Here is a 27308-nt window from a genome sequence, read left to right on the forward strand (position 1 = left end):
TCCTAGAGAGAACCCGGAAGCGCAGCGCAGTCCCGGAAGGCGAGGTGCTGACACACTTCCGGCCTTTGTGACTCATTGTGTCTGTGTCGAGGCGTCGGGAGGGCCTAGGTCCGTGTGCAGCGCCCTTCGGCCGGCCTGAGCCCCAGAGTCAGCTCCCCTTTCTCGCCCAGCGCCCCCAGGCCGCTCCCGGGGCTCACGGTGAGACTTGGGGCCGGCCTCTGGGGAGGGCGGGCGGCGCCGCAGGGTGTGTGTGTGTGAGGGTGGGCTCTGCAGCTGCGGCCCCGGGGTCCCCTCCAGGCGGCCTGGGCGGAGTGTGGACAGAGCCCAAGCCCTTGTCCGTCCCCAGGCCCGGCGGTTGGAAGCGCCGTCCCCCGGAGACGTCCCGCCCCGCCCCCGGGTCTAGGCGGGGAGGGGGCGAGGGTCTAGTGGCCGGGGGTGCACGGAGGTCTAGGGAGAAGCCATCTGCGGGCCCCTTCCGGGCCCCTCGCCCGCAGTGTCGTCATCGTCATTTGACGTTTCTGAGAACCGGGTTCTGAACGAGCCGACCCCTGTCTTATTTTACTGCCCTCCCTTCGTCGCCATTTGCTTTGATTCCAATGAGAGGTGTTTTGTTGTTTTTTTTTTTTTTTTCGGGGTCCTTCAGGACCTCGAGGTGAAATATGCGGAAGGCCGAGCAATGGACACGTTTCGAGGTGCCGCTGACGTGTTTCCAAATCACCTGCTTCTCACGCCACCCCCACCCCCAAGCGGCGATTAAAGAGTATTCGAAGCTTAGAGTAGATAAAGACGTAATTCAGATCTAGTAGAGATTTTATACATCCCACTCTCTCTTTCCGCCTTGCGGAATATTTTGAAGATCTTTAAAAATTATCTGTCCAGAAGATTAGCTGGATTTTTCCCCCCAGTTCTGGGTAGTTACTCTGCTTGTCTTGGAGTGGGCGAAGAGTGAAGGGAGTTTGTGGAAATTGCGCCAGGCCATGAGGAGACTGATTGCCTGAGTGACCTTGGGTAATACAGGACTCTTCTCCAGCTCTCAGTTTTGTCGTCTTTAAATAAAATGAACTCGATTTTCTCAAAAGGCCCTTCCAACTTTGAAATTATTTGGTCAGTGTAATCGAAAAATTCTGCTACAGTTTAGCCTGACACGGCGCCCCTCCCCTCCCTTTCCTGCAGTGCCGCCAGTGCACAATAAGATACTTTCATTATAGAGAGTGGCTGTTACATGGCCTGGGACCAAAGAAAGCATTTATTGTACGGGCCAGTGCTAGGCGGATTGGAGGTGGTCAGTAAATACTTGTTGAATGGAATTGTGGAGAATTCATTGTAACCAGATCAACGAAGTACTGTTAGTATACATGCTGGCCAAATGTGGAGAAATAGCTTACATTACATAGGGAACCATAATGATAATTTGCCTCAGAATGTATCTCCCAAGTTTGTGTTGTCTCTCAATTACCGTTCAAGATGCCTGTTCGTTATTTCAGGCAGTTTTCACCAGTGTTAAAGTATAAACAGGGAAGCTAGCTACTTAATATACAGTCTTTTATTGATTCTCTGCGTGATCTAAACATGTAATTTTTTTTCTAACTTTATATTGCATCTAAATACAGGTGAATTGTTATGATAAATTTTGCCTTTTCATTCTGAGGTAGTCTCGGTATTCTTTGGGTAGGTAGCTGTCTTTTAAAGGGTGCTTTTTCATATTTAAAAAAAATTGGGGGGGTGCCTGGGTGGCTCAGTCATTGGGCGTCTGCCTTCGGCTCAGGGCGTGATCCCGGAGTTCTGGGATTGAGCCCCGAGTCAGGCTCCTCTGTGGGAAGCCTGCTTCTTCCTCCCCCACTCCCCCAGCTTGTGTTCCTTCTCTCGCTGGCTGTCTCTCTGTCAAATAAATAAATAAAATCTTTTAAAAAAATAAAAAAATTAGGGGCGCCTGGGTAGCACAGCGGTTAAGCGCCTGCCTTCGGCTCAGGGCGTGATCCCGGCGTTATGGGATCGAGCCCCACATCAGGCTCCTCCGCTGGGAGCCTGCTTCTTCCTCTCCCACTCCCCCTGCTTGTGTTCCCTCTCTTGCTGGCTGTCTCTATCTCTGTCAAATAAATAAAATCTTAAAAAAAAAAAAAAGTAAAAAATAAATTAAAAAAATAAAATAAAAATTGGGGGCGCCTGGGTGGCTGAGTCGGTTAAGTGTCTGCCTTCGGCTCAGGTCATGATCCCGGGGTCCTGGGATTGAGCCCCGTGTCAGTGGGGGGCCTGCTTCTCCCTCTCTCTCTGTTGCTCCCCCTCCTTGTGCTCTCTCGCATTCTCTCTCAAATAAATAAAATCTTAATTTTTTTTTAAAGCTTTTGATTTTTCAATTATTGGGAGGGAGTTGCAGTTTGTTTAAACTTTCAAGACTATGCCCTGGAAAATATACCGGCATTTTAGAAAATAGCCTTTGAAATAAACTGAGCTTGTAACTCCAAGCCCTTTTTGTAAGAAAACCGTTGATATTTATCCTCGGTGAGAACCAGTTGCTGGGGGTAATCTTATCTAAATCAGATAGAGTGTCAATGTTTTTCAGCTGAGAGGGACCCCAGAGGTAGTTTTCTGCTCCCCTCCCCCGTGTGCCAGATAAGGATACTAAGTGCCGGAGAGGTTAAATAACTCACTTGGGGATGTGTCACTTCTTTGTGGGAGACTAGAATGTAGGCTTTTCCAACCTGTGCTACTTTCAGTATTACAGGAATTCTCCTGGTGCTTAGTCTTTTAAGTGGGCTGAAAATTGTAAAGCACAGTTACATCTCTTACTGTGTATTGAAAAAAATTAAAACACCTCTCTAGTGCCTTCAAAATGCCAGACACTGTTTTAAGTGCCTTATGTCTGTTAACTCATGTAATCCTCACAACAACTCTGTGAGGAAATTAACATTTTTTATCCCTGTCGCACAAATGCAGAGAGAGATTAACCTGCCTAAACTTATCGGCCGGTACGTGGTGGTACAGCTTACAGAAACTCTTCCCGGTAACCCCTGGGGGTAATTTGAGGGCAGCATTGAGTGCTGCATGAGTGGGCACAAAAATAATAACACCATAAATTCAATCAATTATTTCTTAAAAACTAATGTTTGCAGGGAATTGTACTAAATGGTCTAAGAGGTACAGAGAAGCCTACCTTAGGGCGCCTGGCTGGCTCAGTTGGTAGACTGGTGACTCTTGTTCTCAGGTTGGTAGGTTCGAGCCTCACATTGTGTGTAGAGTTGAGCTTACTTAAGAAAAAGGAAACAAAGAAGCATGCCCTTAGGAGTAGTCCAGTTGAGGAAGAAGGCATGAAAAATTAAATTACAGAGAAAGATCAGAACTTCCATGACAGATGCTTGGCAGAGAGCATTTGGGCCAGAAGTGTAGAGAGAGGAGAAAAGATTGCTTGCTGAGATCATCTGAGAAACCTAAAATAAAACCCAGCCCTTCCACTGCACTGCTGTTGAGACTTCTCTCTTTCCTAGAGTAGGAACAGAGATGTTGAGGGATGGGGGAGAGGACCTGTCATAACTGGTGGAAGAGGGAATGTGCCCGTGCCCTCATCTCTGTCCCTTTGGGTCTCACTTCCTCTTCAGTCTCTTCCTGTTGAGTCCCACTGACTCAAGAAGTAACCCACTCTTTTTTTTTTTTTTTCCCAAGCAAGCTCTGCGCCCATGATGAGGCTCGAACTCACAACCCCGGTATCAAGAGTTGCATACTCCACCGACTGAGCCGGCCAACTGCCCCAAAAAGCATTCTACTCTTTATTTTTTTAAAGATTTTATTTGTTTGTCTGAGAGAGAGCACAAGCAGGGGGAGTGTCAGGCAGAGGGAGAAACAGGTTCCCTGCTGAGCAGGGAGCCCGATGTGGGAGATGTGGGACTCGATCCCAGGACCCTGGAATCGTGACCTGAGATGAAGGCAGATGCTTAACCACTGAACTACCCAGGCGTCCCAATATTCCACTCTTTATTTTTTTTTATTTTTTTTTTTTTTTAAAGATTTTATTTATTTAACAGAGATAGTGACAGCCAGCGAGAGAGGGAACACAAGCAGGGGGAGTGGGAGAGGAAGAAGCAGGCTCATAGCGGAAGAGCCTGATGTGGGGCTCGAACCCAGAACAGCGGGATCACGCCCTGAGCCGAAGGCAGATGCTTAACCGCTGTGCCACCCAGGCGCCCCCCAATATTCCACTCTTTAAAACCCTGGCCTAGGTGGGACACAAATCAAGATTCCTTTCCTTCATCCTCCTTGGGATAGCCAAGACAGGATAACATTTTCATAGAAATAGAGATTTTTGATGCTAGGCTAGTTTCCGCACCTGTCTTGCTCAGTTACCCTGTTGGATGGTCCCCCCCCTCCGCCCGGTTAGATTTGAGATGATTCCTACTCGCATCTCCTGCTGTGTCTCCTTAGCCACACCGCTCTCTGGTGCAAACAGCAGATGAGGCCCATTCCTGGGTGATTGTCCTTCACAGTCACCTTCATAGCCCCCCCCCCTCCTAAAAAGAATCTGTGTCTGCGCAGAAGCTCTTCCTTACCCACGTGTTGGGACAGAATGAGCTCTGTGTGATGGTTAACTGAGGGGTCCCACAGACCGAATTTCAAATCCTGGCTCTACCATTTAATTGCTGTATGACCTTGGGTGTGTTATTTAACATCCACAAACCTTAGTTTGGTTAGTGTAAAGTGAGATGATAATTGTAGTTATTACCTGCTAAGATTGTTAGGTGAAAGACTTAATATCTGGCACGTGGAAAGCACTCAGTGAACATCCGCTTTTACTGTTACGCCTCTGAGTGAATATTCTTAACAGCGATGAGGGGCGAGCGGCATTTTAGCTGCGCTCTGAAGTGATTAAGGAGGATTTGAAAAGCCAGAGAGCACTGGGAGAGGAAATCCCAGGCTTTGATGTGATGTGAAAAAAGGATGGCGATCAGAATCCAAGGCCTGTTTAGGAGACACTCATTTCGTGGATGGAAAAGGCTCACGCAGGAGAGGGGAGGAAATCGATGATGGACAGTGACGCGTGAGGGGAAGCTGGGACCAGGCGCTGGAGGGTGGTGCCTGGAAGGCCACAGAGTGTTTGTGGAGCCTGAATCCACGTGAGGAGAGGAGTCCAGGAAGGTGAGATGGTGGGTGTTAGTGACTGAGGTACTAGTAGAATATCTGATCGCTGATTGCCACTCAAGGGAAGTAAGCGGCAGGGGAGCGGTGAGATTTTGCGTACTTCTTATTCTGCCCCGTGTAACGGAATTAAACTGCCAGGTCCTCTGGCTGGTAAAGTACAAAGAAGACTTGCCGTCTTTGAGGGGCTTAGAATTTAGTTGGGAGGGGATAGGAACTGCAGCCCAAGTGATGATAACGGAAGGAGAATATATGTGGCATACATAGGATCAAAGAAAGATTGAGGGTGTTCAAAAGAGGAAGGTGTCTTGTTTAATTTGGAATGTCAGGAGAGGTTTTACATCTTGAAGAGTAAGTAAAAATTTGACCACCAAAGTTGTTACGGTGGGAAATTGTGCACAGCAGAGGCGTGAAGATGGAACATCACACACTGTGCGTGGGGAACGTGGATGGCCAGACAGGCTGAAATATGGGGGGGTCACTACTACGAAAAGTAGTGGGAGGTATGACTGGAGAAGTAGACTAGGGGGTGTTCTTTGAACACGATATTGGTAGATACCAAGGATTCACTGACGCTAGTTGAGGGGAAGGAGGGAATGACCAGAAGCATTTGTGGGGAGTCCTGCACCGACCTGTTTGTCGTTCTTGTGGGACTGGGGAGAGATTGCAGCTGGGGGACCCCGTCACCAGTCAGGCAGGGGATCTGGAGCCTGAATTAGGGTGGTGGGAAGTAATTGTTGGAGGCGTAGCAGGAAAAGGCAGTCTTTCTTTTGACTTTTCAGAATGAAATTAGAGAAACTAAGGCACATAGGAATCCTTTAGCCTCCAGTTGGGAAGAAGCTAGCCAAAGAGTGATCGCTCAGACTCTTCTGGTGGAGGACGCATTGCTGTGGGGGTCTTGGCTATTCTGATTCCCCAGCTCCAGGCTGGCTCTTGCTAGAAGCTGCCTTGTTGACACATCGTTACTTCTCTGGCTCCTCTAGCGCTGGTGTTGAAACCTCCTTAGAACGTTTCGCACATTCTGCTTTGTACTATAATTATTTGTGTAAAAATAGGAATAAGGCTTCTCATCTTTGTATTCCCCTCAGTCTAGGAGGACACTTTGCATATTGTAGATGTGGAGAGATGTTTAGGAAATCGAATGATTGTAACTGAAGGACTTCAAGAAAGCTGCTCTGAAGTTGAAAAACAGATACATGTACTGCATCGAGGAGGGTGGGCGCAGAGCAGGTCTGAAGGAGGTCAGCGGGAAGGGCTGGAAGATGGTTTGCACGGGGCTTTGCCAACTTAAAATCGTTGAGAAAAATGACTGAACTCCCACATTCTTTCAGTTTATATAGAAAGCCTTTTTGAATGTAACGTTCTCCGCTGTTCTCATAGTCTGCTACTTTAATAAGGATTTTTATTTTTTTAAGGACAAAAAAGTAAGATAGAAAAACCAATCCTGTGATAAATGTCAGATTAGAATCATAGTCTTTAGCACTAAAACAGGCCTCTCTAGAGCTCGCTTCGGCAGCACATACACGAAAATTGGACTGATGCGGAGAAGGTGAGCACGGCCTCTGCGCAGGAACGACGTGCAAATTCATGAAGCGTTCCACTCAAAACAAAACAAACCAGAGAGTTATCTCCAAATCTTTTTTTGGACACATGTTCCTTTCTGTAAAAATTATTTCTCAAAATTGTGTACATGTACAAAATTTGTACATGTACAAAATTGATACATGTATCCCAGCATTTTATATAATCAAACAAAAAATACGTTAAATTGTGCTATTGAGAAATAAGTTTTGTGCTTTAAATGCACGTGATCCGTTTTCCACCAAAATTACTAATAATCTTTTTAATGAGAGCCATGTAATTAAAAATGCTTTGCTTGGGGCGCCTGGGTGGCTCAGTCGTTGGGCGTCTGCCTTCGGCTCAGGGCGTGATCCCGGCGTTATGGGATCGAGCCCCACATCAGGCTCCTCTGCTGGAAGCCTGCTTCTTCCTCTCCCACTCCCCCTGTTTGTGTTCCCTCTCTCACTGGCTGTCTCTCTCTGTCGAATAAATAAATAAAAATCTTTATTAAAAAAAAATGCTTTGCTAGTTTAAAATTCCTGACTTTAGGGGCGCCTGGGTAGCTCCCTCAGCTAAGTGTCTGCCTTCCGCTCAGGTCGTGATCTCAGGGTCCTGGGATGGAGCCCCATGTCTGGCTCCCTGCTCAGTGGGGAGCCTGCTTCTCCCTCTCACTCCCCCTGCCTGTGTGGGCTCTCTCTCTCTCTCTCAAATAAATAAACAAAATCTTAAAAAATAAATAAAATTTCTGGCTTTGGATGGTACAGCACGTGGATGCTGTGTTTCTAAAGCTTGAATTTGGTGCTGTTGAGCTGAAAAAGATGCCTCCCAAAGATTAGTCCGTTCAGGTGGAAGAAACACATTGTCAGCTCTGCGTAGTAACTCATGATTGGTCCTGTGCAGCATGCTAAATTTTGGTTGTGGAAATTCGGCTAGTACATTTCCATTTTCCATACCTTTAAATCACCTGTTCTTAAAAACTAATCAAAAGCCGGGGTGCCTGGCTGGCTCAGTCAGTAGGGCAGGATCTTGCAGGTCATGAGTTCAAGTCCCACACTGGCCATAGAGGCTACTTTTATAAAAGCTAATCAAAAGGTGTTTTATGTTTTTTAAAAACAGATTTTTAAGATCCATAAAAGTCGTCATTTGGAAGATTTTATTTAAATAGTAGAAAATATTTACAAGTTTTACAGACGTATAGATGGTGAGGTTTTTCCGGGATACTTAGTATCATTTTTTGGCAGTTAAAATCACATAACAGTGGAGACTGTTTCCCAGCATACAGATCTTCTCAGAATAGTCTTTTCTAGCACCTTTTTTTTTCCTAAAGCAGCTACTTTGGTCACTTATTGGTTGACATCTTGTTTGATTTAGCTTGACATTGGTTTTTCCTTCCTAATCTGGGTAAAACCTTCCTGTAGACAGAAGCTTCCTCTGTGCCATTTGTTTCTTCACGTGTGTTTGCACCGTTAGTATTTCTTCAAGTTGTAGTTTCTCTGCCAGAGTCTTGAAGCTGCTTGTCTTTTTTCTTTTCTTTTGAGCTATAATTGACATATGACAATATATTAGTTGCAGGTGTACAATGTCATGATTTGATATTTGGGCAAAATGATCACAGTAAATCTAGTTAACTTCTGTCACCATGGTTATAATTTTTTTTGCTTTTTTTAAAAATTAAAGATATTTATTTATTTGAGAGAGTGAGTGAGAGAGAGAGAGCATACAAGACGGGGGAGGGTCAGAGGGAGAAACAGACTCCCCGCTGAATGGGGAGCCTGTTGCAGGGCTGGATCCTGGGATTCCAGAATCTTTTTTTTTTTTTTTTAGATTTTATTTATTTATTCGACAGAGATAGAGACAGCCAGCGAGAGAGGGAACACAAGCAGGGGGAGTGGGAGAGGAAGAAGCAGGCTCATAGCGGAGGAGCCTGATGTGGGGCTCGATCCCATAACGCCGGGATCACGCCCTGAGCCGAAGGCAGAAGCTTAACCGCTGTGCCACCCAGGCGCCCCCCCTTTTTTTTTTTTTTTTTTTTTTTTTTTTTTTAGATTTGGGATTCCAGAATCTTGACCTGAATGGTAGGCAGACGCTAAACCAACGGAGCCACCTAGGTACCCAAAATGTTTTTTCTTGTGATGAGAATTTTTAAGATCGCTTCGCAAATTCAAATATGCAACACAGTATCATTATCTCTGGTCACCACGTTGTACATTGTATTCCTATGGCTTACTTATTTTAGACCTGGAAGTGTATCATTTGACCCCCTTCACCCAGTTTGCCCAGCCCCCATACTTGTCTCTTTTATGAAGGCAGGATTCATTCAAGCCAGATAAAAGAATCCATTATTCCACATAACTGGTCTCAGATAAACTGGGAAATATCACAATACCTAAAAGTGAGCAAGTGAAATAAGGGCATTTTGGCAGCTCTGCGTGGGGGAGGGAGGCTCCCACTTTTTCCTTGGGACACACTTGGTGACATGGGACAGTTCGGCTTTGAACCAAGGGAGGTGTTGATGGCAGTCGCAACCCGCCGTCTATAAATGGCGCTAGCGGTTGTGCCTCCTTGCTAGGGCCGTTGTGGGAGGAAGTAAGATGATGGGTGTACTGCTTGAAGCCAGGTGCCTGGCACCCTGCTAACACTCGGCTCTCGCTGGGCTGAGTGCTGTAAAACATGGTGGCATAACCTGCCTCCCCCCCGGAGGTTAGGTGTTCAGACTCAGCCAGACACCCCAACGGTGGAATTGGTCTGTTGGAGGTTTCTCTTTCCAGACTCTTTTTTTTTTTTTTTTTAAGATTTTACTTACCAGAGAGAAAGACAGCACGGGTGGAGGGAGGGAGGGGCAGAGGGAAAGGGAGAAGCCGACTCCCTGCTGAGCTGGGATTCCCAGGACCCAGGGATCATGACCTGCGCCTAAGTCAGATGCTTAACTGACTGAGCCACCCAGGCACCCCTTTAAGATTTTATTTGTAAGTACTCTCTACACCCAGTGTGGAGCTCGAACTCACAACCCCAAGATCAAGAGTGTCACTTGCTCTCCCGACCGAGGCAGCCAGGATCCCCTCTGCAAACGTTAATATATAAAGTGACAGTGAAAACTGTGCCTCTGGAGGCTTTTTCTTTTGCTGTTCAGAGGGGTTTTCAGTGCCTTGTGTGAGGTGCTAACACAAGTCACTTTTCATGAAGGTACTAATAATTTTGTTCACTGTGTCAGGAACAGCACCGAAACATATCAGCAAACATCTCCTAAGCCAGGAAGGAGAGCACAGACCCTGTTTGGATCAAGTCCGCCCCCTGAGCCTGAATGATGACTGCAGAGTCCAGGGAAGCCACGGGTCTGTCCCCCCAGGCCGCCCAGGAGAAGGACGGGATCGTAATAGTGAAGGTAGAAGAGGAAGATGAAGAAGACCACATGTGGGGGCAGGATTCCAGCCTGCAGGAGACGCCTCCTCCCGACCCAGAGATTTTCCGCCAACGGTTCAGGCACTTCTGTTACCAGAACACATTTGGGCCCCGAGAGGCTCTGAGTCGACTGAAGGAACTTTGTCATCAGTGGCTACGACCCGAGATCAACACCAAGGAGCAGATCCTGGAGCTGCTGGTGCTGGAGCAGTTCCTTTCCATCCTGCCCAAGGAGCTCCAAGTCTGGCTGCAGGAATACCGTCCCGATAGTGGGGAGGAGGCCGTGACCCTTCTGGAAGATCTGGAGCTTGATTTATCAGGACAGCAGGTAAGAAGGGGTGAAACCGACTGTGTGCACGCAGCGCATGGGCTTTAAGCCTGGAGCCAAGAGCAGGTTACAGTTGAAAGCTGGCACGAGTCGTCCTTGTGGTGGTTACTCTTTCTGCTCTGCTTGGGTGCGGAAAGCTGTGCTGGCCGCCTTCTCCTGCATCCACTGGCCCACTTACCCTCTTTTTGTGTAAATTCCTATTTAAAAAGTGATTTACCCACAAGCCCACCCTGTTTGTCCTCAGGTCCCGGGTCAAGTTCATGGACCTGAGATGCTCGCAAGGGGGATGGTGCCTCTGGATCCAGTGCAGGAGTCCTCGAGCTTTGACCTTCATCATGAGGCCACCCAGTCCCATTTCAAGCATTCATCTCGGAAACCTCGCCTCTTACAGTCACGCGGTAAGAAGCAAGGTTTCATGTGGGGAAAAGCAAACTATTCGGGATGGGGATGCCCTCTCTGTGTTGTTGAGGGCTTGTAATAAAAAAAAAAAAAAAAAAGCATGATTGTTTTTTATCATTATACATTATTGTCATTATTACTAAAATATTGGGGGATATCTAACTTACAGACCAACCTCAGGAGTTAATGTTACTGAGAAGGTAAATGAAATGTATGTCATGAACTTGGGTGGACATTACATTATTCTTGGAATTGTTAGCATTTTGAATGCCCAGCAGATTTTTTTTCTTTTTTTTTTTTAATAGGAAATTGCTGGGAAGAGAGGTAGTATATTTCCAGCCTGGGTTTTGAGACACTGTGGTTAATGTCATAAGCTACCTTGAAAAGGATCATTTGTTAAATTCATTTTATTTAAAATGTATAAAAATGTTGTAGAGCCTCCTTTTCTAGCTTTCAGAAATTTCAGTGGGGAAAGGATGGAAAAAATATCTTGTTTTTGTTTGAGGAACATGAGGGAAAAAATCATTTCAAGGTCATATATAAAAATCGGTTAATTTTTTTTTCTTTGAGGGAAGTATTAGCAATATTTTTATCCAATTTAAAAATCAAAGCAGGTGCATAGAATATCAGTAAAAACAACATGTTAAAAGTCCAGTTTTCAAGAAGGCACGTTCCTTAACCAGTGTGTTCATTTGTGCTGACACTTAAGGCGGAAATATTAGAGCTTCAGAAAACATTCTCTTCTGTGTGTTCTGGAGGAATCTGCAAATCAGCGCGTTGACATGATTGGTCCACCAGTGTCCATCCGGTCCCACTCATGTCCGGGACAGGGCTTGCAAGGTCTCCCCACACTCCACAAGGGGAAAATCAGAAAGTTGAAGAGGCCATTTGTAGTTTTCAGTGCCAGATTAAAGCTTCCTGTCGCCAGAGTAGCAGTTTTAGAGACCCTGGCACGTGGAGTTGATAGTAAATAGTTCTCCAGGGAATTCAGCCTTATGCATTTATTCTTAATTCCCTCCCAGCAGTACTCCTCTTCCAGCGTCTTTCCTAATTCTTGGAAGGTTAAAATGCTAGATACTTGGTCTTTCTGCACATTTTGCTTTAGCTTGTCTTACAACGATATGGTCTGAAATAGTCACAAGATTTAGTAATTCAGTTTCAAATTCATTTCTCTTATGTCTTTGCAGTTCAGTAACCCCATCTGTTTATCCAGTAACGTTTCCAAATCTAATACTACTTGGCAAGGGAAGATTTTAATTTTGTGGTTAAAAATGGGTATAGTTGTTCTTACACGTTGCCGTTTGTGTGATCGTCTGATAGACGTCTTGCATTAATTAGATCAGTGCCGAGCCACACTTCTGCGTACTACTAAATGTCTCATCAACATTTGAACCTTGTATGTGTTTGATCAAAAAACTGTGGCTAAGTGAGGGAGAAAAGTAGGAGGACAAAAAATGACCAGAAAAGACCCCCTTCATGCCCTGTGTTTCAAGATACTACTCCTAAAGGTTGTTAATGCTTGTGTTGTATTTTCCACACCTGAATGAGATTGTGACGCTCTGGTACTGTTCCTTGGACTGGAGAAAATTAAATTGTGAGCCAGACTTGAATCATGAGCCGAAAGTTACCCACTCCCATTGGTAAGGGAGGACAGGAAGCCGGGTTGTAATTCTGGGTCTGCCATTCTTAGCTGTGCGACATTAGGCAAGTCATTCACTCCCTTGGCATTTGGTTTCCCCCTCTTTAAACTAAAGGGATTGGACCAGGGGATTTTAAGGACCCTTTTATGGACTCCTTGTGACCCCTGCCTAAAAGTCTGGGGAAGCAGAGGTCGTGCTTTTTCTTCGTTAGAGTCTCTGTAGTTAGTTACCTGTTCTGTAGTTGAACACTGAACATCAAACATTCTGGGGCAGGAAAGCGAGTGCCCTGGGCCCTTCTTGGAGGGGAGGCCCAGAGTAGAGCTGGTTTTACTCACAGCCCCTTTCTCCTCCCTCAGCTCTCCCTGCCACCCACGTTCCTGCCCCTCCTCACGAGGGGGGCCCCAGAGACCAGGCGATGGCATCTGCACTATTCGCGGCAGACCCCCAGGTGAGCAGTGGGCCCCCTGCCTTCCTGAGACCCTCGTGTCTGCGTCTCTTCCTGGAGCTCTTCAGCTCTCTCCACCCAGGACACAATCTTGATGCCCCTTCCCACAGAGTAACCCCACTCCCACCCTCCCCATCCACCACAGCCTGGCATGACCACCTTTTCTTTCCCAGTATCCCGTAGGTTGCAGTCAACTCTGTCCCTGACTCCAAGTTTGTTTGGGTGATGGGATTGTCCCTGAGCTTTGGGAGAACTGAGTGTGGGGATCTCATATTATTTCAGGCAATGGTGAAGATCGAGGACATGGCCGTGTCCCTCATCCTGGAGGAATGGGGATGTCAGAACCTGGCTCGGAGGAATCTCAATAGGGACAACAGGCAGGAGAATTATGGGAACGTGTTTTCCCAGGGTAAGACTGTTGCAGGATTATTGTCTAAGATTGTTTTGCGTCTTTTTTTCATTAGTTGTGCGATCTCTGATGTGTTCAGTTGAGAGTTGACAAGGATTGAGAGACTACCGAGCCCCTTTTCTTCAGGCCAGGTAGAGAAGGAGCACGTTTGTGTTCATTTAACCCCCAAAGCCTGATACTGTGAGTCCCCAGTTCCAAGTGGATTTTTCACTTTTAGGTAGTTTTTGCTGTTTGAAGTCAAAAATACTCTTTATGTTCTGAGTTCTCACCTCTTCAACCACTCTGATACCTAGGATTCTTCTCCAGTCCCCGTTGCTTGTAATGGAGGTGCCTCTGTCGAGGGGATGGCATCTGTATTTCCGGTGGTAGAGGTCCGGGCGAGACCTGATCATCAGTCTAATCCTAACCTAGGACCGCATTCCTGGACTTCACAGGCATCCTTCCGTGGGCTTTCTGTCTTCTTCCATCCTGTGAGCGTGGCTCCACAGCAGCTTTGTGTAATTACTCATGACTTGGGCCTGTGACCTCCCTCACGATTAGGATTCCCCGTGTCCCAACCTAACGGTGATCTTCCGTGGAGAGGTCTGCTCCCGGACATGTAGTAAGAACAAGAACAAGCCCTCAGAGGCATCAGCCAGATAAGACAAGGTGACACGATTGACAAACATTCCCATTTGTCCCCTTCCCTCAATGCCTGGCAGACAGTACTGCGAAGCAGCTCTCAAGTAAGTTGTGCTGTGGGACGGTGCGACTTCCACAGTGCAGCTTCTGCCTGGGGAGGGCAGAGGGAGGGGGAGTGAAGGGGACTGAAGAAGCCTCAGGTTTTGTTCTGAACCATAGACCTAACCGGGCGATAGTTTCTTGGTACTTGCTCTTCGGACCAGATTCTGAAAATTAAGCCAAAGAACTGATCTGTGTTTCTGAGCTGGGTATTACCTACCCCGTGATAACTTCAAAAAGCAAACAAAACTTGGGGACAGTCTGGGAATTATCCCAATAACCAAGGACTTTGGCTTGGCATTCAAAAGAAGTGGACCAATTTCCTCTTCTTCCGATTGGTTCAGTATTTGTGGTGCTTTCATCACTAAAGTCGGGGCTTAGATACTATTCAGCTTTCCGTGGTTGCATTCGGGGGCCTCTTTGGGATAATGCAGACCCACTTGGAAAGGGCTCTTAAAGCCAACTACATAAAGAATAGAGTCGCAGTAACTTGGGGATTTTCTCTTGGGAAATTTATCTATTTCCTAGATAAGTGTAAACAGCTATAAAATAGTGCATGTTCATTGAACAGTTTTCACTCTCAATTTGAAAATAATGACACACGGAATCTAGCAGACTACAGTAAAGATGCATTCCAGTGTCTTAACGTGCTGGTGGCCAAATGACAGGATCAGCTTTGCATTTGTGAGATTTTAGTTTTCTACATCATCTCCTTCATGGCCCATATCCAGAATTGTTTTCAGTTTCTTTTCTGTTCTCAGGTATTCTCAGTGGTCTGTCAGTGAAGGTTTCAATTACGTTTACTGATGCCCCAGCCAACTTCCTCACCCTCGTCTCTAATACTTGAGCACTGTCAGCTCTGTGCTGCTCTTGCTGGAGGAGAGAAATTCCTGTGTCTGAAGACCCATGTAACCCGCCAAGTCCAGAGCTCCTGTGCTGTCCCTTAACCGTGGACTTGATAAAAACCTCACAGAATCGGAGTATTCACTTTTCCTTTGTTAACTATGTATATGCCTTCCTTTGTGGACTAGTAACGCTTTCCGTTTCTAGAAGGGACCTGTCCATTCTCTTTGTTCAAACTCACACTTAATATTTTAGAAACAGAACATGATTTTTTTTAATGTGTATTCCTTCATATTAATTATTGGGTGACCAAATCCTAAAACTGTGAATTGTGACCTCTTATGTTCCTTCTTTCCTCATCCCTTCCTTCCCTAACTGGTTCTGTTCCCTCTTCTCTTCCCCGCGCCCTCACCCCATGCTCCCTCTGCTGTCCTCCCACTCAGCCCGCCCTCTCCTTCCCCAGCTCTACTCCCTGTTGTCCCGATTCTTTCCCCCTGTTTTTCTCCAGTTTTATCCCCAGTTAATACTATGAGGTCATTTTGCAGGCATGTAGAAGCTTCCAGGAAAACAGTGTCAGTTGATTAACCCACATATTCAAAAGAAAATGGTGCCATTTGTATTTTCTATTGTGTCAGGTTGTGAAAACAGGAATGAAAATGAGGAGTCAACCTCAAAGGCTGAAATCGCAGAAGACTCAGCGTCACGTGGGGAGACAGCAGGAAGATTCCAGAAAGATTTTGGAGAAAAACGTGAACAGCAGGGCAGAACAGGAGAAAGGCAGCAGAGAAACCCTGAGGAAAAAACTGGAAGAGAAAAAAGAGATCCGGGGCCAGCTACAGTCAAGGAAAAAAAAACCACCACGGGAGAGAGAGGTCCAAGGGAGAAGGGTAAAGGTTTGGGAAGAAGCTTCAGTCTGAGTTCAAACTTTAACGCCCCTGAAGAAGCGCCAACGGGAGCAAAGTCTCACAGATGTGATGAATGTGGTAAATGCTTCACGAGGAGTTCAAGCCTTATTCGCCATAAAATAATCCACACTGGAGAAAAGCCCTATGAATGTAGCGAGTGTGGGAAAGCCTTCAGTCTTAACTCAAACCTGGTCCTGCATCAGAGAATTCACACAGGAGAGAAACCTCATGAATGTAACGAGTGTGGCAAAGCCTTCAGTCACAGTTCGAATCTCATTCTCCATCAGCGAATCCACTCTGGAGAGAAACCCTATGAATGTAACGAGTGTGGGAAGGCCTTCAGCCAGAGCTCAGACCTTACTAAACATCAGAGGATCCACACGGGGGAGAAACCCTATGAATGTAGTGAATGCGGAAAAGCTTTCAACCGAAACTCGTACCTTATTTTGCATCGGAGAATTCACACCCGAGAAAAGCCCTATAAGTGCACTAAGTGCGGCAAGGCCTTCACCCGGAGCTCGACCCTCACTCTGCATCACAGGATCCACACCAGAGAGCGAACCTCCGAGTACAGCCCCGCCTCCCTCGACGCGTTCGGCGCATTCCTGAAAAGCTGTGTGTAAAGCGAGGATTCGAGGATTCGTCAACAAGCCATTTCCCCCTTTTGTTTCCAAAATTACTTCAGAGATGTGTGCCCACGGAGGGGAAAAAAAGAGGGCCTCAACAGATTAAAAGGAAAAAAATCACACTTCAGGATCCTTGTAGTTCATAAGCAGTGTTCCGCCTTTGCGTCGTCTGTGGGCACGTAATCCTTCACACGGCCCCTGCAGGGAAAAGCTAGTCCTATGGAGAATCCACACGATATTTCCATGCAAGATAAAAGCACACATACAGTCAAATGTCAAGCTTTTCAGTAATGAGGATATCTTTAAGGCGCGCTCGGACTCAGCAACCACCATGTAGAATTGAAAGATTAAGATTGGCTCTGTGAAAGCGATACCGGGGTTTTGAAGCTGCTTGCCGCAAACAAGCGCTACTTGGCCAACCTTATTTCTCAAAAACGAGGAACCGTTAAAACAAACTGCATTGGGACATGCTGCTCAAACTAGTTATATATACAGTAAGTTATATATATGATCACTGGTAGCCTGCCAAAGTTATAGAAATCTAGGACTGTGCTGATCGGTATCAAACCAAAGATTTCTAGCTCTTCCTGAAAGAGGGTATGTGCACCAGTCTACAGTTCCAAAGGATCGCAACAAATGTAGATGGTTCTATCCTCATCGCTGAGATAAATTCTCCTGACATGGCAACAATGATTCCAGACCCTTCTCTCCCTTAGCACTATCGCACTCCGAAATGCATTTCTCCACAAGTTAGCACTTGATTGATTGTAGACTGTCTTTTAATCCTCCGCCGTTTCGTTGTATGAAAGTTTTCATCACGCCCCCTCCCCAAAGAGCTGCTTCGATCATCAGGGGATCTCTATCCCTGACAGCACTGGACACAGTGCTGAACACGAAAGAGGCACTCAGTATATCTGGCTTGTACCAGGACTTCTGTGCTTACGGTAAAGCCCTGTGCGGATCATGAGCACCCGAAGTTGGGTAGCCTGGCCCAGCTTTTGAAGAGGACCTTCGGAGCCCGAGCATGCTACAGCTCCAGGGTCTGACGCTCTTTTTATCCTGAATATAAAAGAAAGCCGCTGGCTAGCTGCCTGCATAGACTCTTCTAAACACAAATCTGTGAGTAAATACCACGGAATGTCAGAAACGACTCTCTCGTCATCATCTTAAGAAAAATAGGAACTTTGACTAAGGCCGCGTCTTGACCTCTTTCTGTGGTGAAAGATCTTAGCCAGAATTCTCTTAAGTCAGCTGATGAACAACACGATCATTTAGGCACTTTCTGAATCATTTGTAACTAAATGATACAGTGCAGAAGATGTGATTTTTTGTTGATTTTCAGAACAAGGAAAGGTGTAGAGTGGATTTTTCCCCCACACTTTGCAGAAGCTTTGCAAAGGCATTTGATACCATTAGCTGGCAATTACCCAACGTGTTTGTTGCTCTGGGAAGTTCACCAACAAGCTGAGGTGCGGTTGGTCGTATCATAGTTGAACTGCACAGGGTCTTTCCTGTTTCTCGTCCCTGGAGACTGAGGGGAGGCTATGAAACTGATCTTTTCCATCGTCTGTGCAGGGGGAAGCACTCGGCTGCCTAGAAGCTAATGACAGACGGTTCTCGGATACACGCACGGGAGACCCAGGTATCATTGGCAACACAGGCAGTCCTCGGGGACTTGGGTAGAGAGGTCTCTGCTCGCGAGAATGCGCAAATGATGGCGGACAGCCCTGCAGGAACTTAGACTAAGAGCAGACCCGAAGACTCTCCCCCTACCAGGAGAACCCCACATAGCATTTGAGTTTTCCCTCAAGAGGCAACTAAAACTGTCATCCTTCCCCAGTTGTCCGCTGACCGACAACTCGAGCCCACCAGACGGCATGGCGTCCTGGGGAGCCAGAGAGGTGGGGGCAACCGTGTCCTCCGCTCCAACCAAACTACAGTTCTGCGCAGCAGTGGTTCTTCGGCCTGTCTTTACAACTGGGACCAACCACGACTGCCCTGGAGCTTCTAAGCAGTTCCATCAGTGTTGCCTGCAGACACTTCAGGGAAGCCCGCTGGTAACCAGGAGAATTCCATCCATCCGGTTTCAGAGAAACAGAGGAGATGCTCCAGAAGAGTAAACCTGACTGGCTTTTTATAGTAAACGAAGGTGGAAGAAGTGCTGTCACGGTTTTCTTCCAAAAGTGAGCCGCAGTGGAAGCTTCACACGAAACCGCTGGTGCTCGGCGGCACAGACTTGCCCCCGGGAGGCCCTGAGAGAACAGAGGTGCTTCAGCTTGGGCACCCGTCAGAGCGCCGACTGTTCCGGAGAGGCAGCGAACTTCGGTTGGTTCCACATGGCCTTTCTTTAGCCACAGCTGCGTGCTGACATCATGCAGCCATCGTTCGTGTTCTGCAAATTCAGTCAGACACACTCCTTCAAGCGGCCATTTGAAAATGCGTTTTCTGAAGAAGCCAGGCTCCGGCCGTTGATTAAAACCATTCACGTCGCATCCATTTATCTGCTGCCCAGTGCGAAGTGTAACTGGGTCATGGTCCGAAAGGCTTACACAGCTCATTAGCGTCGGGACATTCGGAAGTTCTTGACCGGCTAAGTCTGTTAACAGCTGAAGTACTCCGTAGTTAACCATTAGCATGCTAGTTGACCTAATGGAAGTCTTTGAAGGGTTTTTAAGAATATACCTTAAATAAACCTGCCAGGGAGAGAAGTGAAATTCTTCAGATCGTGGGGAATTTGTTCTGCTCCCGGCAGGCAAAGCTACAGCCTGAGAATATAGATCTGTGAGGCATCTCGATAGGTAAGACACTTAGTATTTTATTAAAGGCATAAAAGTGAGACTGTGCTAAATTTTTGTACAGAGAATTCGCCGTGTTTGACGTGCGTGACAGTTGACATCTCACATACATCAGAGAATTCATTCCAGAGAAGAACTTCATGAATGCGATACGTATGGCAAAGCCTTCCATCCCATCTCAGCCCTTAGCATCAGAAAGCTTACACTGTAAATAAACTTTATTAATATTGTATGTGAGGAAAACTTTCATGTGTACCACTCATCGCTTTGGACAGAAAACAAATTCCGTCAGTATGTTCCAATCATGTAATGAATTTAAGAAACACTGCAGAGGAGGCTCAATCATAACTCCAGAGGATCCACAGAAGAAAAAAAAAATGTGGGGAAATGCTAAACAGAAGGCAAAATTGTTCATGCTGGGGACTTCTATATATTTTGTACGACCACAGTGTCAGTGTCCGTGTTTTGTACCTCTGACCCCGGTTGTTATTCTGTATATTCCCTGTAAGCAGATAATGTATTTTATTTTAATCTATTTGACAGAACACATTACTCCAAAAGAGCAAAGTTTTGGAGTAGTGAAGGGGAGGTGATGTGGGTATAGACAAAAAGTCAGTTTACAGACCTGAGGAGGGGGAAAATGAGAGAAAACCTTCATAGTTTGGTGCTTAACCAAGTCAGGAGAGGAAATCGGGAGATTCCTTAGGGGAGACAGGTTAATAGGGCTCTAAGTTGAAACAGTTCCTAGAAACGTCTGCAGCTTCCTGAGCATTTTCTCTTCAAAGCCAGAAAGTGGACCCCTTAGCTGCCAGCTCACCATTCCAGGCAAAGAAAATGGGTTCTAGGAGCTTGGGCGGGGGTGGGGGGTGGGGGGCTTCTCTGTGAATTGAGAGTGGGGAGTGCCCTGGCAAGGCCAGTGGGACCACTTAACCTGACCAGATTGTGAAAACCATAGTCCTTCCCCCACTAACTAATCTTTGTGCTTAGGAAATTTGGTGTAGCAAAGCACCAAGTTGGGCTCTTTCCTGGAAAATAGGCACGGGTGCATCCAGTTCCTTCCTGGCATGGCAGGAAGTTTTTCTGACAAGGGTGGAGAAGCATTTTGCAGTATTCCCTTTGGCTGGGCTCCTGTTTACCTTCCCTGCCCTCCACTCCCTTCCCCGATTGTTCCTTCCCCGCGACTATTGAAAGGCTTCTGAAGATTCATAGCTGTGAAGGAATTTTTTCCTCCTTTTTATCCTAGAGTTGATCACCTTTTATTCCAGGGTCTGGTCACCCTGAAGTCCCCATGGGAAGCTAGCTAACCAGGTTCACCCTACCATCCTCGTGGAAGATTCATTATGCGAATTGGAGTAACAGTATTAAAACATAGTCAAACGGTGACAGCAATACTGGGCCAGAGGAGCCATATTTTTGTGTGTCCCACTCTGAGCAACTTCTCCGAAATATTTATGAGGGGGCTGGGTTCCCCGTCTGGGAAACCAAATGAAGGTCTGCAGGTTGCAAAGTGAAACGTAGAATCAGAGAAGAAGAAATTAAGTGGTATAAATAGATCGTTTCGTAGATGTTAGAGTAGATTTTTATTTCAACTACTACTGGAGAATTCAATAAAAAGCATTATTTGAAAAGTTTTCCTAACATAGGTTTAGGTTTTGTTTTTAGAATGGACACACTACTGTACATTTAAAAGCAGTTACTTATTTTGCTACTCAAATTTTTTTATTCTATCTGAAGATGAAATTATCTGTTTTACTTTTCAAAGCTTTGTAAAACAAACTTGAAGTTATAGGGAGGCTAAGCCATCTCCAATTCGACAGGTCACACAAAAGTTGGAGAAATACTTTGGACATCTCATTCGACAGAATGTCTTAACATGAGAACTGAGTTTCGTATTGTCTGGTTCTGTTTAACAGCGGATACCGCAAACTTCGTGTTTTTCTCTTTATCCTGCAACAGTGGAAGGTAAGGAGAGGCATTAGGTTGACTTCTGAACAATGTTATTGTAACAGCTTTTTTTTTCTTTAAGTCTTTTAAGATTTCTCCCCTCCATTTACGTAAAGGATCGTGGCTCACTTAAGACTTAAGTTACACAGGAGTCAGCAAAGCGAATTGGTCTTCAAGTTAAACTTTCTCCCTTCCGCAAGCACTCATTAAGCAGTGAGGCTAAGTGTTTTAAGAGACGAAGAAAAAAAATGAGACCTGTGAATGATTGAAAGGTGGCATTAAAACTCGGATGTCATTCCAGTTTCAGATTTGGGTTTTAAGTTCCTTGGGTCCAGGGAAGGGACGAGGCAGCTGCAGTCGCCCCGACTCAGGTGTGTTGCTCGCTTGCCTTCCCCCTCACCTCAGCCTCTGAACAGTTTAGGTAAGGTTTTTTTCCGCCCTAGCAAGGACAAAGCATGTTAGGCTTAGAGCTGCTTCTGCTCGTAGCAGGGCTGCTTCCGTGAGAACAAATAGATGGGGGGAGGGGGCAGCGGACAGTGATTGTGCGGGAAAATTGATCTAAAAATAATATGAGTTTAAGGCTAAGGAGGGGGGGTGTTGCAAGCAAAATCAGCAATTATTTTAAAATGAACATATGTATTTTTATTAACTTGTAGTTAAATATAGATTATTACAACCAGGTCAACATGATAAGCCTAAATCTATATAGAGAGCTAACTCAGGCATTGTCTTGTTTATCTGTAGACTGGAGAAGACAAACCTTTCCTGTTTTGTCAGTCCCTAGTTTCTTAGTTTAGAATAAATTAGACCAAAAGAAGAAACTTGTCTTTGTATACCCGCAGAATTAAGTTATTGCTGTTGAAACCTGGCCTTTGATTTCACTAGTCTTAGAAGAGTCCAGATGCTTGGTAGATGTTCAGTAAGTGATTTTTAAATTGAATTTGTTCATTTAAAATCCTCATTAACCTTTCTAGGAAGGCTTCTTTGAATAAATAATGGAATCTTAGAGGGCAAGTGGTTGGTTTTTTAAAAAGCTAAGGAACTCCTTTATTGGAAATAATTTGAAAACTTGATGGAGGACTGAAGTTTCCATCATGAGAAATGGCAGCAAAGTACCATTTACATGCGTTTATAGTCAGTGGTCCATTTTAGGAGGCAGGTGGTGTCTGACAAATGTTAGAGCAGATGGGGAAGGAAATTGTGGGGAATTGTGATAAATCTCTATGTCGTTTCTCTTCTGGGTCATGGTAAAACAATAAATTATCACTTCTAGGTGGCAATGTTGGCGGCATGCGTTTTTTCTCACTCTCGGTTGCATAAATGCACACATTCCAGATGAGGCAAAAAAGCATATTTTCAAAGGTAAACACCGGACCCGCGACCCGCAGGCCCTCCTCCTTCACGGGAGCTTCGAATCCTAGGTAGCTCTCAGAAGGAGGCCAACCAGATGAAAAACCATGGAGTAAAGTAGCTTTCAGTCATCCCCCCACCCCAAACATGATTTTCTTAGAAGATGGAACTATTAAAGTACAACCTTTAGAAACTCAGAAAAAAGTACGACCTTTGACCATTTATGAAACTCAGAGAACACTGAACATCCTAATGGTCGGCATGTGATCTGATAGTTCAGACCTTCACACGGTGACCTCTTGCCCAATAACCTGGTTTTGTGATTGCATAACAGAGTGAAACAAACTCCATTTGATTTTTTTTTTTTACTTTGTCTCATTTAAATAATTGATTTATTCGCCGTATTTAGAAACCAGAATCGAGGCACAGAATGTTCTATCTGCTTTGGTTTCAGGGTCCTTAAGGAACACTAACTTGTGCTCTGCTTGCTTTCCAGGGCAGCAGTGGAATAAACAATTTTTAGTGGAATACGCAGGGTTTTTTTAACTTGAAGTAAGTAAAAGGTGGCACATGTGGGGGGGGAAATGTATTTTTCCTCATTGATCTTCGTAGTGCAATCCCAGTTCAGGGGAAGTTCACCTCTTCCTGGGCCACTGTCCTAGCCTGGGCCCCCCGGACAGCAAAACCTGAAGTGAGGGCTTGTGGGCAGGTGATTATTTTAGGAAGTGATTCCAGAGAACCAAAGTGAGGGACAGAGCAGGCAGAAACGGGGAGAGATCCAGTATGTTCTTGAACTTGGTTACTGCTGTGGAGGATGGGCCCTGAGGCAGATTCTGGCCCTGACCTGATAAAACCCGCCTGGGGCATGGAGAGGACTAGAACCTTACAGCAGTCCGCAGGGCACACAAGAGCCACAGGAGTCGAGGGTCAGGGTTCCTTCCAGGAGCTTCCCTCCTCACCTTTTCAGTCTGCAGTCCCGGTCAAACCTGACGGCTGCTTCCCCTGCCTCTCTTCCTGAGCCTTCATCGCAGCTGCCCGAGGGAAACATGCAGATGTGGCACCTGCCTTCTACCCTTGCCCTGCTGGAAGATCTTCGCTGCCGTAGTCTTGGGTTCCCGCTGCAGGTGTCTCCTGCTCTCCAAATCCCCAGGCTGATCATGGCTTCACGTCACTCTCAGCAGATGCCCCTCAGTGTTCCTTCCCAGCAGCCTGAGGCCACTGGGACGTGCCTCACGGTCTGGTCCGTCCTGCTCCCTGGAGCCCCTGGCCTCGCTCTCTGGTGCCTCCCCGCTCCTCCTCACCCCGAAACACCCGTTGTGCATTTCGCTAAGCACACACCTGTAGCTTTAAGGAGCGAGGCAATCTTTCGTTTGACCTTGTCCTTTCCTTTTGGCTACTAAATTCCTCTACCAAGTGGACCATGACCACTTCTCATCTCTGCTGCCGATCTCGCTCTTAAAGCTCCTGGAATTCAGCTCTTCCCCAACCACTTAAACCAAGCAGCAAAAGATCACCGGCATACGTGACAGCATTTTCTCACGCCTTCATTCTCCCTTTTCTAGAACATTTGGCCATTTTCTTGAAACTGTTGGCAGTGGCTTGTATTAGGCTGTCCTTCAGTCCCTCTCTCTCCTTCACTCATGAATAATAACAATGAATTTTCTCTAATCCACACATCAGCTTTACAAAGATGGTTCCCTCGTCCTACAAGTGCAGAAACAGGCCCAGGAAGTGAAGCAGCTTACAAAAGAAATGGCAGAGCTGGATTTTATTGTATTTTTTTGTAAGTTTACTTATTTATTTTTAAGTAATCTCTGCACCCAACTCAGGGCTTGAATTCACAACCCCGAGATCAAGAGTCGCGTGCTTTACTGACTAAGTCAGCCAGGCGCCCCCAGAGCTGGTTTTCAGACCAAGTGTGTGACTCAAGCAGCCAGGTTCTTTCCACTACTTTGTTGTCCCTTGTTCTTTATGAGCTCAAGTCTCCCTTCACGAGTCACTTCCGTGATCGCACAGCTAAGTGTATGGAGCAGCCTAGCGCAACGGTTAACTGCCCACAGGCATTGTGAGTGGAGCGTTTGCCTAGGATCGAATCCATCCACCACTTACTTGCTGTGTCTTAGTGACCTCATCTGCAAAATGGGCATAGAGTTACCATAAGCATTAAATGAGTCGTTACATGTAAGGCACGTACCACAGTGCCTGACGTTTAAGTGTGCCAAAAATACTTCCTCTAGGGGCCTCTCGATCTTCTCTCCCGAATGTTTATTTACTCCTCACAAAAGTCTCACTTTTTTAAGTGAAACATGCTGGCGTGTCCTCCATCCCACAAATCCCTAAAACACACATAACCTTGAAATCAGGTCTTTGTGAAATTGGGGACCCTGGCTCTGGGCCCATTTCAGTCCCAAATTTTAGGTACAAAATTTCACACGGCCTCAGGGATTCTCTCAAGTTGCCCCCTTCCCTCAGCTGATGCGCGTTTCTTTGCAACCCCAGATCCTCCAGGGGGCCAGATGACCGCTGGAATAATGGAAACACAGGCTTAAGGGGCCTTGCTTGTCCCAAACTACCCATGTCCCTGTGCCAGTAGTCACCACTGCCCCCAAGTCTAAAGCATGGCCTCCACTCCGGATTCTTGAGCTTAGGAGGTGGTAGTCTGACTCGACCCTACCTGGGTCATCTTTATTGTGTGCCCTAACTTTGGTTCTGGATTCCACATGTTAAAAGAGAAACGGTCCAAGTGCAGGATAACAAAAGCAAAACCACCTCATATGTCCTTGATGAAGAGAAAACGCACTGGGAACTTGGTCTCTGCCCTCAAGTATCTAAAGAGGGATGCAAGAGGGATTCAATTTGTCCTGCATGATTCCAAGACATAGAAACAAAAGTCGTTTTCAACAAACATTGTCAGGCCACGCGCTAGGAATAAGGAAAGGAAAGCGATACAGCAGTGAGTGAGGCAGATAAGCGAAATGGCTCAGCCTCGCTGCTACCAGGACTCGGGACTCAGACAAATTAGGAAAAGGCATCCCTTCCTCCAGACGCTTACTCGCCTGCCTTCTGTTGGTGAGTTGTGACAACCACACAGTTCTCTGATCACTCCCTGATAAGGTGAACGGTGGTCCCTGGGGGAGTGCGGGGCACCGGCTGCACAAGCAGGAGTAGTCTCTGCAGAAGCCACGGGCAGAAGAAAGAACCTTGTGCGGGGCCGGCCAGAGCCGCATCAGTTCACTCAGGTCTGGCTGCGGGACCTCGGGCCCTGCGCTGGAAGGGAGTTTGCGTGAGGAAGGACTGGGCCACATGCCCTTCATGGTCTCCTTCTATTCTGAGAATATGCAAAATTTTCCAGCTTCCAGAAACTAGGGGAACAGCTTGCAACCTGCTCTTGTAAAAGTCTTGGCAGGAAACTTTACTCTCTCTCTCTATTTATTTATTTATTTATTTCAGATTTATTTATTTGAGACCGCACACACTCGAGTGGGGGAGAGGGGCAGAGGGAATGGGAGAACGAATCTCAAGCAGGCTCCCTGCTGAGCACGACCCAGACTAGGGGCTCCAGGTGGGGCTCAATCTCACCACCCTGAGATCATGACGTGAGCCGAAGTCAAGGGTCAGATGCTTACCTGACCAAGCCCCCCAGGCGCCCCTACCCTCTCTTGTTAAGAAGAAGGCAGGTGGCTCTCCAGAGAAGGCAGAATTGAAAAACAAGAATCTGTGATACGTGCAGCCACATCTATCTGTGGGGAAGGGGGCATGGAAGGGGGTGGATAACATTAAACCAGAGAGGACATCAGAAATAATATTATAGCCAAGAATGTTGAAGATTACGGATCTCTTACTGTTGGTGTAGTCAGTTGCTAGTTCACTTTCGTGTGATCCAAATGCTTTAAAGTTGTCAGAGAAGGTGGGGCACCTGGCTGGCTCAGTCGGTAAAGCATGCAACTCTCGATCTCAGGGTTGTGAATTTGAGCCCCACACTGGGTGCAGACATTTCTTTTTTTTTTTTAAGATTTGTTGGTTTGCTTAACAGAGAGAGAGAGGGCACAAGAAGGGGGAGCGTCAGGCAGAGAGAGAGGGAAAAGCAGACTCCCCGCTGAGCAGGGAGCTGGATGTGGGGCTCAATCCCAGGACCCTGGTATCATGACCTGAGCCAAAGGCAGACGCTTAACCAACTGAGCCACCCAGGTGTCCCTGGGTGCAGATATTTCTTAAACTTGTCTGAGAAGGTAGTGTTCTGCCCATTTTCCAGATCATCAAGTTGCGGATCTAAATCTCACAGGGCTCATTAGCCGCAGAGCCCCGGCTGTAAGCTACGGGTTGTCTAACTACATCACTCTGCTTGTATCCTCTTTGCCTTTCATTTTCTTTTTCTTTCTTTTTAAAATATTTTTTAAAAGTAAACTCTACATTCAACGTGGGGCTTGAACTCACAACCCTGAGATCGCACATTGCATGCTCTTCCAACTGAGCCAGCTGGGCACCCCTCCTTTCATTTTCTTCAGCTGAATGAATGTCTTTGCAGCTCCCCAACATGCTGTACATGCAGACTCCTTCTGGGAAATAAAAAGGCAAGTTTTCACAGCTGTAATGGGTGAGAAGTTTGCCCAGCCCTGTTCTAGGAGAGATCAAGGTATGATCACCCTCTACTGGCCAAGCATAGTGACAGCATGCTTGGCCAGTAGAACGTGAGAATGAGTAAGCAAGATCTAGAAAGGCACATTTGAGGGAGAAACATGACCCATGCTTCTGGAAGGGTCAGGAGGAAGCCAGAGCCTACAGTAACCACTGGTAGCTTTTCCCCTTCCAGATTTCTGCCAC

General features: G+C 46.4%; 1 protein-coding gene and 1 non-coding gene across 5 annotated transcripts; both read left to right on the plus strand.

Annotated features, from left to right (window-relative positions):
- ZKSCAN1 (zinc finger with KRAB and SCAN domains 1) lies at nt 1-26498 on the plus strand. Of its 4 annotated transcripts, none has more exons than XR_015726755.1 (7): nt 1-198; nt 9896-10411; nt 10656-10809; nt 12807-12898; nt 13178-13304; nt 15503-21558; nt 22411-26498. XR_015726755.1 is itself a non-coding variant. In XM_045773752.2 (6 exons), exons 2-6 carry the CDS (start codon nt 9986-9988, stop codon nt 16393-16395), a joined length of 1692 nt encoding a protein of 563 aa, XP_045629708.1. In that variant the 5' UTR covers nt 1-198; nt 9896-9985; the 3' UTR covers nt 16396-22417. The 4 variants fall into 4 exon arrangements, 2 of the variants coding, with proteins under 2 accessions (XP_045629708.1, XP_087723630.1); XR_015726756.1 differs by having other exon boundaries at nt 15503-21508; XM_045773752.2 differs by having other exon boundaries at nt 15503-22417.
- LOC123777353 (U6 spliceosomal RNA) lies at nt 6625-6731 on the plus strand. Its single transcript, XR_006775633.2, has one exon. It is a non-coding gene; the product is annotated as a U6 spliceosomal RNA (small nuclear RNA).
- Nucleotides 26499-27308: the final 810 nt, after the last annotated feature.

Source organism: Ursus americanus, chromosome 2 (assembly GCF_024610735.1).
Source record: "Ursus americanus isolate L20-20 chromosome 2, mUrsAme1.1.p, whole genome shotgun sequence".
In the NCBI taxonomy this organism is placed as follows: Eukaryota; Metazoa; Chordata; class Mammalia; order Carnivora; family Ursidae; genus Ursus; species Ursus americanus.